The sequence below is a fragment of the Anoplophora glabripennis genome, unplaced genomic scaffold (genome assembly GCF_000390285.2).
Source record: "Anoplophora glabripennis isolate ALB-LARVAE unplaced genomic scaffold, Agla_2.0 scaffold227, whole genome shotgun sequence".
In the NCBI taxonomy this organism is placed as follows: domain Eukaryota; kingdom Metazoa; phylum Arthropoda; class Insecta; order Coleoptera; family Cerambycidae; genus Anoplophora; species Anoplophora glabripennis.
The window spans coordinates 356,144-372,220 of NW_019416488.1; the positions used below are offsets into that span (position 1 = coordinate 356,144).

Below are 16,077 nucleotides of genomic sequence, written 5' to 3' on the forward strand. Positions count from 1 at the left end.
TTTTTTAAAAAGTGTTGTACGTCCTATACAAAGCGAAATATGGTTAGTGGAAGGGGACTTGTTTTTGGGAAGAATACTTGAATCGATATATTCAACGTCAAATAACGGAAAAAGGATTAATTTTACGTGTATGACGCTCCTGGAGTTTTTTGTAGTACTCAAAAAGACCTTCAAAATGAGTGCTTATAGAAGTTAATTAGAGCAAAATTGAAGGAGTTATCGTCTAAAACAGATGGGTTGCTCATATTTTTAAAGGAAAAATGAGCAGTAAACGCTGTACCATTTCCATCAGAATTAAAATTAATCGTAAACCCTTTACAATTAGTTTTGTTTTACAATTAGTGTTTTTCATACGGTCCTGAAGTTAGACCGGTTTATAATGCGTATTTTTTGAATAATGTACGGTAAAAGTTGAAAACGTATTTTTCATTATTCAAAAAAATTGCCTTATTTATATAATAACTCTAAAACTATGAAAGATACGTAAGAAATCATAGACAACAAAAATGTAACTTTTTTTTCAACAAATATTTTGCTTTTTTTATTCCTATAGCATAAAAAATAAAGGAGATATCGCCGCTTGAAGTATCCATTTTACTGAAAAAACGACCTGTCGCGAGATCTTCGATCCTTTCTCTTTAAAAAACGAAGGACTTAAAAGGTTTTATATGAAAACAATCTTACAGCTCTTGAAATTATCTTTAAAATGCTTTTTTGTAGGATACTATAACTTCAAAATTAAGCGAGTTATGGTAAAAAAACCAATGACATTTTTTCGGAGCAAAATTGGCTTTCTCATTTTTAGAGCAAAATGTTAGAACTCAATAAAATTATTTTACATTAATATTGTTAAAAGGGTAGTTTATAAGAGAAAGAGAAAGAGAAAGAGAAAGAGAAAGAGAAAGAGAAAGAGAAAGAGAAAGAGAAAGAGAAAGAGAAAGAGAAAGAGAAAGAGAAGAGAAAATGGCAACAGTAAAATATTCTTTTATAAACAATATAAGGGAATTTTTATTTTAAATTATTGCACAATTGTAGCATTCCAAGATTTAAAACGTAATTTTTTATCATTTTTTTAGCACAAGGGTGATTTATAAGGGTTGAAAAGTGTTATGAGATACAAATTCTTTCATAAGGACATTTTTATTTTAAATAATTGCACNGAGAAAGAGAAAGAGAAAGAGAAAGAGAAAGAGAAAGAGAAAGAGAAAGAGAAAGAGAAAGAGAAAGAGAAAGAGAAAGAGAAAGAGAAAGAGAAGAGAAAATGGCAACAGTAAAATATTCTTTTATAAACAATATAAGGGAATTTTTATTTTAAATTATTGCACAATTGTAGCATTCCAAGATTTAAAACGTAATTTTTTATCATTTTTTTAGCACAAGGGTGATTTATAAGGGTTGAAAAGTGTTATGAGATACAAATTCTTTCATGAGGACATTTTTATTTTAAATAATTGCACTGTTAAAACATTCCAAGCTTTTAAAACGTAATTTTTTATCATTTTTGTCAATACAGGGGTGGTTTTTAGGGGTTGAAAGGGAAAAGTTATTTTATTAGCTTTAAGGTAATTTTTATTTTAAATGATTTAATGATTTAATCATTCTAATTCTTTAAAAAGTAATTTTTTGTCATTATTTTTTGCATAGGGGTAGTTTTTAAGGGTTAAATAAAGGGTCGGAAAGATCAAAACGTGTTCGAGAACATGGAACGTTATTTAATCTTTGTGCTTGAACAAGATTTTTACCAATAAAATGCTTAAAACTTAATTTTTTTCACTTATGGGTAATTTTTAACCCTAAAAAACAAAAAGCATCAATCGGGCTTATGTCACTTTTGAACTTGAGCCTAAGATGAGCCTTACTCTAATTTTTCATGCAAATCCATGCAGTTTCAAAGAATTCGGAGGTTATAGCTGATTTTCAGCTTCTTTGACTGTACTAAAATACGTCTGAGGTTATAGTTTATGTTCAGGTAGGTTATCGCGTTTTGTGCATTAATAAATTTGTTTTGTTTTAGATTAATGTAATAAGGGATTTATTGAATCAATCGTCTCAATCGCCTTTACTGCTGCCAAAATTAAAATACTGTCAAGTTATCCATTTCAATTAACAAACATCCACGGCTATTTTGTTTAGACTTCATTTGTTTTCTACTGTCATTTTCGAGAACTTCATAAACAAACGTGCAACCTTTATATTTCACATTTTTTTATAACTCTTAAAACAAAAAAGTTAAAGGGGGGGGTTCAAAATATAGTGAATCACTCTGTACAAATTTTGACGTTTTTATTTTTAACCGACTGTAAAGAATATTAAGAAAAACCCCTTTCAGAGTAACAACTTCCAATACTTTATACCTCGGAAAAGCATGAGGAAAATAAACTACCTCCACTATTTTCCTCCCCCCAGTTTTCTTTGAACTGTTAGCGGGACACCATGTATTACAAAAAACTGGATCGTTTTTTAAACGTTTACATAAACTTTTTTCTTTTTTAGATGTGTTCTATTTATCACCAAGTAAAGTTCGACAGGTGCTTTTAGAAACACGCTGTATACCCCGTTATTCGTTTAAACCGTACCATGAAAAGAACCTACCAGTTACCTGGCACATACCTAAAAATAAACCCTTCTATTTACGTCTACAAGTCAGTTGCCGTCTCGTTTGGCCACTATAAAGTGCGCTTATGTTCCTGTTGCAATAAAATATCCCTTCAAATATGAACCAATATAAGGATGATCGCTATATGGCTATGTGCAGTGAAAGAACCTTACAGACGAACTCAAAAGGGTTTTTCATGAACTTCGCCCAGCTGGTCAGTGAAAATGTAGGAGAAGAGTGGATAAAACATGTATTCGGCAAACTGAAAACCGACAGGCAACGAATTAGGTTGGTGTACAATCACAAACAGGTAAATATGAAAATCTACTTACCTCATTTATCAATGCCAGGCTTATTTTATGTAAACACATTGCTTGTATTAAGAGTTAATACAATGATTTAGATTGATGCATGAAAGTATTGATAAAGTAGAAAGGAAAGTTTTCACGTCTGGTTTTTTTATGTGAATTTCATTATAATTTATCTTTGAAATTCTGTTAAGAATAATAAAAATAGGACAATTTTAGACTATGCTTCCTATGACTGACGTACTGAGCAACGTGCAAGAAATCTACAGAAGAAAAAGTGCAGAGGTTTCAGAAGCAAAACGACTGGAAGCAGAAAAGGCAACCAAAGAAGGAGATCTGCAGAAGGCCTTGCTTCTCTATAGCCAGAGCGTTCTGAGAGCACCCAAAACAGGTAAGTATTTAAAATTAATCACTANTGTTAAACTTCAAAAAATATTTTTAATATTTTTATATAATATAAAAACTAGTAAGTGAAATAATTTGAAACTGGGCACATGTATTTACCTAAACATTTTCTAAAATCTGAGGGCTTATTTTTCTGAATAAAATAGTACGCCACTGCTTTACGGTAACAACCAAGATATTTTCGGATTCGTCTTTCAATTTTCTACAAATTAAGTACTACTCTCTTATGTTTTTCGAAAAAAAGTCTGATAAGTACTAGTGCTTATCGTCACTAACTAGATTTGAAAATATATACATAGAAAGTACATTTTAATATATCTAGTCCAAGCATTCTGTCAAACACATACCGGACTATTTTGCTTCTAAAGCGAAAATGACTATAATATTCATGTTTAGCTACCCCAGATTAAGTGCAAAATAATTTTTGTACGTGGTCTAGAAGCCGAGATATCAAACATTTTGCAAGCGCGAGCCATTTAGACTGCACGTCATCAGTTTTCAGAGCGAGCGCGCACCGCTTCCCCCTACTTCTCCGTCCGGTCCAGCTGACGCACTTGCACGCTTCAGTTTATTACTCAATTACTAATACTAAAAATCAAGTAAACATATCCTTTTTTTTATATATTCAATATTAACCTCCATCAAGCGCATCGCTGTAAAATGTTAATTGCGTCCTCAAAATTTGTTTTAAATAAAAAAATTATCTCGGCTTCAGAAGGTCGTAGAAAAACATTTTTTTTTTCAATTCGTAAAAAAATGTCGGCAGTTTCTTTCTTTAAGTCATTTTCATAAAATAAAAATTGAAATAGTTATTTGAAAAAAACATACCCCAAAAAAGTGCAACATGCTATCCGCTGAGAGGATCTAGCCAATTTTCGAGGGCGCCTTTTTTTCAAAAAATCGATATATCTCGAAAAATAATTAATATTTTAAAATTTTTCAAAAATGTACTTTTTTGGCTTGCTGCGGGCTATGCTTGCAGTAAATAGCAAGTATAGGAACATAGATGTAAACGAGTTATAGAAGAAGTTAAAAGAGAAGATTTTTAACGGTTTTCGATCGATCGTAAGTATCGATTGAGCAATCGATACTTACAAAAAATCAGTCGATAGATCTTTTTAAAACCTACAACTTTCTCATTTAAAATTTTTCAATCNGAACCTACCAGTTACCTGGCACATACCTAAAAATAAACCCTTCTATTTACGTCTACAAGTCAGTTGCCGTCTCGTTTGGCCACTATAAAGTGCGCTTATGTTCCTGTTGCAATAAAATATCCCTTCAAATATGAACCAATATAAGGATGATCGCTATATGGCTATGTGCAGTGAAAGAACCTTACAGACGAACTCAAAAGGGTTTTTCATGAACTTCGCCCAGCTGGTCAGTGAAAATGTAGGAGAAGAGTGGATAAAACATGTATTCGGCAAACTGAAAACCGACAGGCAACGAATTAGGTTGGTGTACAATCACAAACAGGTAAATATGAAAATCTACTTACCTCATTTATCAATGCCAAACTTATTTTATGTAAACACATTGCTTGTATTAAGAGTTAATACAATGATTTTGATTGATGCATGAAAGTATTGATAGAGTAGAAAGGAAAGTTTTCTCGTCTGTTTTTTTTTATGTGAATTTCATTATAATTTATCTTTGAAATTCTGTTAAGAATAATAAAAATAGGACAATTTTAGACTATGCTTCCTATGACTGACGTACTGAGCAACGTGCAAGAAATCTACAGAAGAAAAAGTGCAGAGGTTTCAGAAGCAAAACGACTGGAAGCAGAAAAGGCGACCAAAGAAGGAGATCTGCAGAAGGCCTTGCTTCTCTATAGCCAGAGCGTTCTGAGAGCACCCAAAACAGGTAAGTATTTAAAATTAATCACTATCAGAACAATCGATTTTAAAGAGTTCCTCAAGGAACAGTTCTAGGGCCTCTCTACTAATTCCTCTGTATAAATGATCAATTCTAAATATCAATCAATTTACACCAGCAATAAAGATATTTCATACTGACTTTGTTTTCAGGGCTTTATACCAAAATGGAAGCGTCTCCATTATCATTGGCCCTATGGGGTCGAGCTCAAATCCTCTTATCCCAAAAAGAACACTCCTTAGCCTTGTCCGACATGCAACTGGCTTTGAAGGAAGGCCTTCCAATTGCCTACAAAGGAAAGTCTTTCTGGAAAATGGCTGTTTGCTATAAGGCTTTAAACGAGGAAAATCGAGCTAACGTGGCTTTCGCTCTAGCCGAGAAGCTACTGGGCAGCAAATTAAACAAGGAAGAACTGGAAAGAGACAGGACAGCTAGTTACGTGGAGAGGAAGAAAGAGAATAGGAGATGTAAGAAATACTTGGTTTGCTGTTTATTTCATTATGATCTATTTTTTTTTAGTTTTGCCCTCTATTGAGGGACAGCCTCACTCTACGTTTCCCTGTGCTTCAAAGAAACTGTCTGTAAGGCACAAGGAAGGAGTGGGTCGTTACGTAGTGGCTAACGAAACTGTTAAAACAGGTGAAACATTAGTCGTCGAACCTCCATATGCAGCTTGCCTGCTGCCTGAAATGTTTGGGACCCACTGTCATCATTGCTTCGACAGGTGGGTCAAAATCGCTCCATATTCTTATATTTTAATTATTATATTTCATTATCTTTTGTGATAAACTTACGAAGTCATCAATTTTTAGACTGGTATCCCCCATAGGATGTCTAGACTGCTCAAACGTGGCATTCTGCAATCAAGCTTGCCAAGAGGCTGCTCTTTCAACTTACCACAAGTATGAGTGCAAATTTCTGGACCTTCTCCTAGGATCAGGCATGAGCATCCTTTCCCACACCGCTTTAAGGATGATAACACAGATAGAACTGAGTAAATGTTTAGAAATTTACAAGGATAGGTCCAGGGAGAAGGTTTATTCGTTGTGCACCAACGCGAGCATCAGACCTGCTGAGGATTTTTTGCAAAGGACGCTGATGGCAGCTTTTCTGCTCAGATGTCTTCAGAAAAGTGGATACTTTGGAAGAGGCGATAGAAACAGAAGTAAGTTAAAGTATTTTTTTTTCTATTTTAAGTAGGCATTTTTACTAATATCTAGTTACTACCTACTTCCGTCTGATGAATAAAACTAAAATAAACAATTTTTACATGATTTTATAATGATATTTTATTCATTCTATGAATCATTCATTGAAGATAACTAAACTGTATTTTAATTTTTACTGAAAGTTTTTATTCGCATGAAAATGTAATAGACACAAAATCGAAAAACAACTTTCGATCTTTTAAAAAATCAGCAAATTACCCTCTTAACTCCCGTTGAAGCGAAACAGCTGATTTCCTAATCGTCATCTAGTCCAGTTATGCAATTGCTATCAAAATGCAACGACTTCATGGACAAAAGAGTAAGTGTTTTTTAGCCGTATTTGTCATTTTATATAAGTATCATACAACTGTGAAAAGTAGTAAGTTACACAATAAGGTATATGTACTACAAACTAAATAATTACCTACATTGAACATAGGTAGTACTAAAAACTCATATTCAATTATGAAACAGTGAAAATGTTAAGAATATATATTAAAGTTAGGTTAGTGACAGAACAGTACAGTACGGTAGGTCAAAGGGGTTAAAATAATAATTTGATTTTTTTTCAGCGTAAATAACGTTTACTTTTTTTATTCGTATTCTACTCATTTTCCCCTATTTTCCCTTATAATTAATGACATTATGACTGCATCACCCTGTATATATTAAAACATTAATCGACGTTAATCTGAAAAATTAAATCAACCGAAAAGTTGTGCAAATTTATATTTTAATTATGATGATATTAAATTATTACTTTTTCAAGAGACTGATTTTTAAAAGTCACGTAATTCAATGGCGTACAGTTCCATTGGAAAAATATGATTACGCCACTGTCTTAAATAACTACCGTGTTGCCAAATGTAGCAAAATGTAACAGTTCTTCCAACTTTTATATTAAAAGTTATTTTTAACTTTTGGCACATATTCTCTGTAAACAAAAATAAAAGTGTTGACGTATCTAATAGTTTCTTCAATAACACACTTGTTTGCATATTTTATAGTCTATAAATATGTTTACGTCTGACAATTATGTATACAACAGGGTTCTTACAAGATTTAGAGATTAAAATGCAGGTAAGTCTGTTAAAAATCACCCATAAATGGCAGAAAATAATTACATTTATTCTAGTTTCGTTTTTTGTGTACAAAAATTTTTTGTGGACGCCAGCAAATGAAACAGCAGTGGAGATCGCAAAAGCTAGTTCGTAACTGTATATCCAACAATATATTTGTTGAAAATTACTTTAAAATATTCTTCAAATTTGCAAAAACTGAGTAAAACTTTTGATATTTACTATAATTTAATTGAACGTTTCGATAACATTTTCGTATGCCACAGTCACAGAAACCAGATAAAGCATCAATAGCCATTTGATTCCATCGTCATATTTGTTGTAATAACAATAATTTATCATTCACCATTAAAACCAGTACAACTAAACAGAGTGTACATATGGTTTTTCTTCGTCACATTTAATAGGATCCAAATGGATTATTTAATGAAATCAGTTCGTACAAAAAATCATGAATTCTGTGACAATTTGTTAAAGTTTTCTAAGTCATATTTGTCGAGTCGCCTGCATTACAATCTAATTCTATCTAGTCGTTACATAATTATCTCTGGAGTATCCCAGGGTTCTAATCTGGGCCCTCTTCTACTTACTATTCTTATTAACGACTTTCTCAGTTGCCATAAATTAATATATGCAGACGACTTGAAATTTGTTTCTCCTGTGTCAAGTTTTAAATAGAGTGTGATTTAAATCATTTAAATTTAATTTGTACCTTTTCATCTATGATTCTTTCTCTGTTGGACACACAAATTCTATAAAAAAATAAATAACAAAATAGAGTAATCTTTAAAAAGTAAGTTTCAAATGTTTAGACTCCCTGTATATTTAACATTCATTCAACGTAAATATTCGCATCAAAGCCATTCGCATATTAATGACTATCATTCTCCCGAGTTTCAATTAATTTCCTCACTGCAATGTTTCAGTCGCACCCACAGAGGAGGAATATTGCATAGGGGAGCTGCTCCTGTTCCATCTGCAAATGTTACAATTCAATGCCCACGAGATATACGAGACTAGAAACGCCGGTGAGCGGGGTTTCAAACGATCCAAGGTCGTTTACATAGGGGTGGCGGTGTACCCCACGGTGGCTCTCTTCAACCACGACTGCTACCCCGCAGTCACCAGGTAGGTGAGATTAAAGTGCAGCCAACTGCTGACCTGCGATAATTGAAAACATATACAGCATTCCCACGTCAAGGGTATACACAAATTCGACATTTTCAAACGACACTGTTTGACGAAAAATATATTCGGAATTTCGATTTGTTTATGAATAAATTCATCATGAAACACGTATTAGTCGTGCTAGCTTGTATATTACCATCACGATTGTATTTTCAGGCATTTCGTTGGCAAGCAAATAGTCATCAAAGCCTCCCGTCCATTGCAACCTGACGACGTGGTGGCTGAAAACTACGGCCCCATATTTACCAGGAAATGCCTGAAAGAGAGACAGAGGTCTTTGTCTTCCAGGTATTGGTTCGACTGCCAGTGCAAGGCATGCACTTTCAACTGGCCCACATTGGATACAGGACTCGAAGATTATAGTAAAAGGATAAGGTGAGACACAGAGGATGTTTCAGGATACGTCATTTTATAACAAGCTTTGATAATCACTCCGTATAATCTAAATTGTTTTAAAATGTGAAAAAATTGATTAGGTGTAACTTTTAAGACTGTTGATTTTACCAGATATTTAAAAGAATCTCGCAAGAATATTTATTGCCCGTGGCTCACTGATACTATCAAGTTAATGCAAAATTTACGTAATAAGGCCTTTAAAAAGTATGGACTGTCCAGATCTCCTGAGGTTTGGGCCGTATAGAAATGACACGACTTGTGCCATTAGGGCCGAAAAAAGAGCGTACCTTACTTACAAATTTCGAAACTCCAATGCTAAAGACAAATGGGATGAATTGAAAAGATTAAATATATGCAAAAGAAAAGATATAAATATACCTGAAAATTTAAGGGATGTTGATAAGATAAATAAATATTTCATTGAATCATCATGCAATAGTGTTGCCTGATGTTGAATTGATAAATTTTTATAAAAATAATAAAATTGTTGATAATTCGTTTAGTTTTGACACCATAACTGATAATTTGATAATGGATAATGCATATAGAATAATTAAAAATATGAAATCTAAAGCATTTGGATGTGATAATTTAAATATGACCCTTATACTTATAACGAGCGTTTAAATAAAAACGTGGTCAAGTTGGTTCTGAAAATTTGGACGTAGGGCGTAGCGTATAGCAAATGAACTTAAACGTCATCTGTCAAAGCGCTATATCGCCGCTATCAATTTGAATATTTTCGTTTTAAAAAGCGTTTAAAATGGTGTTTTCTCAAGAACAAAAAGTGTTTATCATAGAGTCCTACTTTAGAAATGGACGCAAGATTGATGGAATATGGAAGTATTCTATTGAGGAATGTTTCATAGAATTTCAAAATCAATTTCCCGGCGTTGTTGAGTACAAAATTTTTCAAAGTGCAGTTCAGCGTTGTGTTAATGTTTTTCGTGAAACGGGCAGTGTAACAAGAAAAGAAGGAAGCGGCCGACCTAAAAAGCGGACTGAAGAATTAAAAGAAAATGTCCAACAAATAATGGAAAATGCGCCAAGAACTTCTGTACGTGTTTTATCACAAATGGTGGGAGTATCAGTCGGTACCTGCCACACAGTGTTAAAAAAAGATTTGCGTTTGTTCTCCTATCGTTTAACTTGTCAGCAAGAACTTCATGAAGTTGATTTTCCGCGACGGGCTGTATTTTGTGAATGGTTTTTAAACAACTACGGTGAACTTCATAATATCACCTTTTTTTCTGATGAAGCCTGGTTTCATTTAAGTGGTTACGTAAACTCACAGAATATGAGAATGTGGTCTTCTGAAAAACCAGATAACTTTTTTGTCGAGGGCCCTCTACACGCTCAAAAAATTGGAGTTTGGTGTGCTCTCAATCGAAGGAGGATTTATGGACCTATTTTTTTTAATGGTACTCTTACTGCGCAAAGGTATAGAGAAGAAATTATCGCTCCTTTTGTTAACCAGCTGGAAGAAAACGAAATTACAAACTTTTACTTTCAACAAGATGGCGCAAGGGCACATACGGCAGGCGAGACGATGAATATGTTGAGGGAAGTTTTCCAAAATCGACTAATAAGTCTCAATGCTGAACATGAATTTCCACCGAGGTCATGTGATATTACGCCGTGTGATTTCTTTTTGTGGCCTTACCTTAAAAACACTATTTTTGAACTGCCTATTCCTGATTTAAACCATCTGCAGGCTCGACTTATAGACAAGATTCGTGAAATTAACAATACCCCGAGCATCTTAGAAAATGTCTTTAATTCTTTGAGGAACAGGTGTGAAAAGTGCTTGGAACAAGGAGGGGGACACTTTCAGCAGCTGCTTTAATTTATTGTTATAACAAGGAGGGGGACACTTTCCGCAGCTCCTTTAATTGTTTGTTATTGTTATCACGATTATTCTTTAAAATAAAGTTATATAGTCATTAACGTTATTGAAACTGACAGCTGCTATACAGCTCGTTGAGAAATGAGGTTAAGTTGGTCGCTATAAGCTACTCCCTACGTCCAATGTGTCAGAGCCAACTTCGACCACGTTTTTATTTGAACGCTCGTTATGTTGCCCGTACATCATAAATGCATGTATAGATCAGTCTAAGGTTAACAATCCAACAGAACCTACCCATCTTCAATCGATCTCAATTTTACCCACATTGAGTAAGATTCTTGAAAAAGTTATGGAAATGCAAATTACTGCATTTCTTAATGCCAACAATATCCTGCCGGAGAAACAATCTGGTTTTAGGTGTGGATATAGCTGTTCAACTGCTCTTCGAGAGATAATAGTGACGCTATGGTTCTGGTTTTGTTGGATTATAGTAAGGCATTTGACATTCTTAGTCACGATATACTCAATTCAATTTTTCATTATACAGGTTTAACAAATCCCGCATCATCGCTAATAACCTCATTTCTTTGTGATAGGAAGCAGCGAGTATTACTCGATAATAAGTTTTCACAACCTCTTGTCATGCTGTCTGGTGTGCCACAAGGAAGTATATTAGGGCCGTTGCTGTATTCTGTCTACACTTTAAATGTTATTAAATCGCTGGTTTATTGTAAATATCATATATTCTTATAATCCCTCTGAAGTAGTCCATGCTAACTTTTAAGATTAATAATGATTTATGTAACCTAGCATCTGCGTCTAACAATCATTTGTTAAAAATAAACCCAAAAAAAATCTGCTGCTTTGCTTTTCTGTGGTAACAATATTAGAGCTAACTTATTGGACAGACTGATGATAAAAATTAATGATAATATAGAGTTTAAAGATTCGGCAAAAAATTTAGATTTTGTTATTTTGTTTTACTTACTAAAAAGTGACAGATTAATCTAAATCTTCTCTCTATCCTTGTTATTTACAGTGAAAAAATATTACAATCTATTTTCAAGATCTGTTTTCTGTTTTCCTTCAGATGTACAAATAAGAACTGTTCCTTCTTTTTCACCCTACCTATATCGAATGATGTCGTAAAATGCCCCAAATGTAAGGAGACTGTCGCATTAACAGAAAATCTACGGTTGCTAAAGTGGTGCGAAGGTCAATACGATGAAGCAGCTAAAGCCCTGAGTTCCAATGACCCAGAAAAGGCTACTCAAATACTTTGCAGCGCTCTTGATACTTTCCACAGGTAAAGTAAACCGAAAATAAATTATAATTAATTACGTATGCATTTTTATTTAAAAAATACGTAATTATCTACTTATTTCTTCACTTTTAGGATATCTCTGGCGCCTCATAAAGCTACTCATTTGGCTGAACAAATGTTACAACTTTGTGTAGCTAGTACTGGCAATGTGTCATCAACCCTCATGCGGAAATAGAGGTTTTATTCCACAAAATGTATCCAAAGGTAATAAAGACTTTGTTAAAAAATTGTTGTGATACTTTCAGTGACAATAAAAGCAGAAATTACTAATGTAACAGAAAAGAAAATGTTTTAAGCAAGCAAAGCAAACATTATACGAGGCCAATATGTACCAATCCTTATTGTACTACCCTTCTGTGTAATTTCCCAAATATTTGCTAGTTAAATCTTTCAACATATTAACAATTACGCAGATCGTAACACTAAAAAAATAATTGAACACTCGCGGAATGCTACAGAGGATATAATTAAAATTTAGCGAACCTTACGGAAAGTTTTCAATGCGTGTTTGCTTTTTACGGTTTTGTGTAAAAGTAAATATTGTCCGCCAGAGTAAGCGTAAACTGAACCTGATTAAGTGATTAGTATTCATTTGTCGAATCGATTACATAAATTGACGGAGAAATTTTAACTACAAAGTAAGGCGACACGTGAGAGATATACTTAATTTAGGTGCAGTGTAAATACTTAATTTTAAACGTACTTTGAGAGTAATATTTAAAAATAAAATAAATACCAGAATATCAGTGGTACACAAAAAATATATGAAAAATGTGGCGCTACCACTTATATACCTGAAGTTAAAACAACTGTTCAAAATTTTGTCCAACGACGCGTAAACACATTTTTGCCCATTTTGCCCAGTACGAAGTAACACAACTGTTGTCTTGCTTTACCATAACACAACTGCGTCACCTATAACACAAATATTGTTTTGCTTCACTTTAAGGAGGTTCGATACCGAAAAAAAAATGGTAAGAAAGTTTTCAATATCATTGAAATCTGTTAATAAATATGCCAATTGCCTCGTGTAAAAATATCAGATCGATTGCCAATACAGTTTTTTGAAAAATGATATTAAAAATTATGCTCTTTACACAGGCTCTTATTACTTAAAATTGTAAGTAAAGAATTAAATATTACTAAACATTTTAAAACAATAAAAATATGTACTTACAATGTAATTATTGAGATAATGGAATGAATATATACCGTTTTGACAAATTTGAACAACATCTGATCCAATGAAAGAAAATATGGCAACACTGTACGCTGTATTTAACGCTTCGACTGACGTGCTATATTTGAATAGCTCGATTATAGACTATAAATTTATTGCAGACGAAAACATATGTAGTAATAATTAATATTAAATAAATTTTTCGTGATCTAATGCAATATAATAGCAATTTGAAACAAAAATTGAAAGGATCTCTTTGCAAAACGAATAGTATATATTCCGTCATAATCTTCAATTTGACAAAGGGACGTCTCACTATCATACACTGAGCTTCTTGACAGTTATCATATAGATTCTCGGTTTGGACATTTTACTTTTTTCTCATCAATTCAAATTCTGTTTCATACGCATTTTATATTGCTCTTCAGTCATTACTTTTCCTTGGTATCTTGGATGTTCATTCATGTTTACGACATACGCGCAAAGCACAGTTGATAGTAATGACTAGTGAGCGGACAATGGTGACTTTAACCCGAAGAATAGGTCAAATTTTGGTAGAGATGTGTACGCGTTCAAAAATGTAATAAACTATGCAAACTATAATTATTATGTATAGCAAATATATCGTATTATCCTCGCGAAGATTTGTACCATTTATTTAAAATCCATAAATCATGTGAACAGGTTAAATAACGAGAAAATAATTAAGTTAATTTAGTTGTAAAGAAATGAAATGACACTCGCGCCCATCTCTAGTCCATTGGTCGACATCGGTTGCGTTCATCGAATTCCTATTGGTCAGAATTCAAACTGCAGCCCTGTTATGAATGAAGCATGAGTTGGACTATTCTATCATGTGCGTCGCCTGAGGATATTCGTTACATAGACTCCTAATTACCAATTAAAAGAACGACACTATTTTTAACCGAACTTTATTTAATAAATATGTAGTATACAATTTCTGATTTTCTAAATATTTTATAACGCCTAAAAATGTATGTACCGTGGAATTTTCGTGAATTATCACGTAAATTTCCGATGCATACCCGACACGCCACTGCGTCATGGGTAATGTATCTAGGTTTATGAATGACATATCTATGTTCAAGGTTAAAGTCACAAATTGTCCGCTCTCTGGTAATGATTAATGACAGTTGACCCAACTTTTACCACCACGCCAGGGCAATGTTGCCAGATTTCATCCATCATTTTACAAGCTCTTAAATGAATAAATAGACACTTTTATTCAAATAAAAAGTTAATTGCCGTGCATTAAACACGAAAAATATATGCAAGCTAATATGTGTTGTATAAATTTCATTCGTATATATTATATTTAGTTCGCTGAAATTAGTTTATGTACGGTTACCACAACGAAACTACCGTGTATAAGCATAGGCTTACCTCCCGCACCGCCTGCCTCGCAAGAGATGTATCGAACCTCCTTAAATTAAAACGATATCCATCAACTCCGATACGTAAGCATTTTTGACAACTGAAAAACTAATGTAAACACTATCGCAAAAACGTTAATACTAAAATCAGATTGCAGTATTAGGAATCGCCTGGGGCCACGTGGAGTGAGAGCGCATTGCGTACAGCGCACAACACGAATGTAGCGATGTAAGGGTTGTAAATACTACAACTTCAATAATTTTTTTCTCGGTAACTATAAAGGGTACAAAAATTTTTTTACGATATTGACTCAATTTTTCCCAAATTTTTTGGATGAGTTGTGATTCACCCTGTATAATTAACTACAATTTGCGTCACATAATTTCAAAAATATTGGCTGAATGACCTCTTAAATTGACCTTGCTTAGCTGGACGATAATTATGTAAAGAAGACAGAAACACATTTAGGAAAGTTTTAACAGGTACCTTGCACAGTTTAAATTTAATCAGAATTCGATCCTAATTCGAACGCTTACAGAGACAAACGGAGGCGTCCAAAAAAATAATAATAATAATAAATTTTTTGTTTGGTATTTTGGTTAAATTTTTGTGTGCGAATTTTTATTTTTCACTTGTTTCTCAAAAATTCTTAAACTTACAAAATTCCAACAAAGAATGCCTTTTGGAAGTAAAATTGAGAGAATAGGTATGTTCAGTCATAAATGACATACAGAGCGGCACAAAAAAGTTGTGGTTATTTAAATCCAGGTAAGCACTGTATGTGGCGCCCGTTAACATTAAACAAAAAAGTAAATATTTGTGTTCCTCATCATCAATACTCCTAGTTTTCCAAATTTCGTCAAATTGCCATGTTATTGAACAAAAGTATAATCAAAATACTAAATAAAACAATTTTTGGACGCTTTGTATCTCGATAACCAAACCGTTGGGGACCCATGTTCATATGAACTTTTTATCTAAAAATTAGTCAAAGATTCACCCTTTAAGGTTTGTACAAGTATATAAACACTCTGTATATATATAAGCCCCATTCAACGCTACATCCAGTGTAGTAAATTTGAGCGTATCTATGTCATTTATATGCAATAAAAGTAGTACTGGACCTAATATAGATCCTTGCGGCTATTTCTCAATAAATAGGTCTATAGATTTAAAGGTACCATAATTATTATTAAGGAACATGTAGACTATTTGAAAATATTTTATTATCCCAGTAGGTATCTTTGAAAAACTTGTAGGTATAGTTACTA

At 33.2% G+C, this 16,077-nt stretch overlaps 2 protein-coding genes across 3 annotated transcripts; both read left to right on the top strand.

Moving 5' to 3' along the window:
- Nucleotides 1-2,659: 2,659 nt before the first annotated feature.
- Nucleotides 2,660-4,332, top strand: LOC108907074. The gene is made up of 3 exons (XM_023454717.1): nucleotides 2,660-2,906; nucleotides 3,124-3,295; nucleotides 4,292-4,332. The coding sequence occupies exons 1-3, from the start codon at nucleotides 2,715-2,717 to the stop codon at nucleotides 4,330-4,332; spliced, it is 405 nt and encodes a 134-aa protein (XP_023310485.1). The 5' UTR covers nucleotides 2,660-2,714.
- A 209-nt stretch (nucleotides 4,333-4,541) lies between these two features.
- LOC108907084 (SET and MYND domain-containing protein 4-like) lies at nucleotides 4,542-12,428 on the top strand. 2 transcript variants are annotated; one of them, XM_018710604.1, is made up of 9 exons: nucleotides 4,542-4,788; nucleotides 5,007-5,178; nucleotides 5,343-5,657; nucleotides 5,710-5,914; nucleotides 6,003-6,355; nucleotides 8,404-8,605; nucleotides 8,822-9,040; nucleotides 11,998-12,213; nucleotides 12,304-12,428. In XM_018710604.1, the coding sequence occupies exons 1-9, from the start codon at nucleotides 4,597-4,599 to the stop codon at nucleotides 12,404-12,406; spliced, it is 1,977 nt and encodes a 658-aa protein (XP_018566120.1). In that variant the 5' UTR covers nucleotides 4,542-4,596; the 3' UTR covers nucleotides 12,407-12,428. The 2 variants fall into 2 exon arrangements, with proteins under 2 accessions (XP_018566120.1, XP_018566121.1); XM_018710605.1 differs by having other exon boundaries at nucleotides 4,760-4,788; nucleotides 4,996-5,178.
- The last annotated feature ends 3,649 nt before the right edge of the window (nucleotides 12,429-16,077 follow it).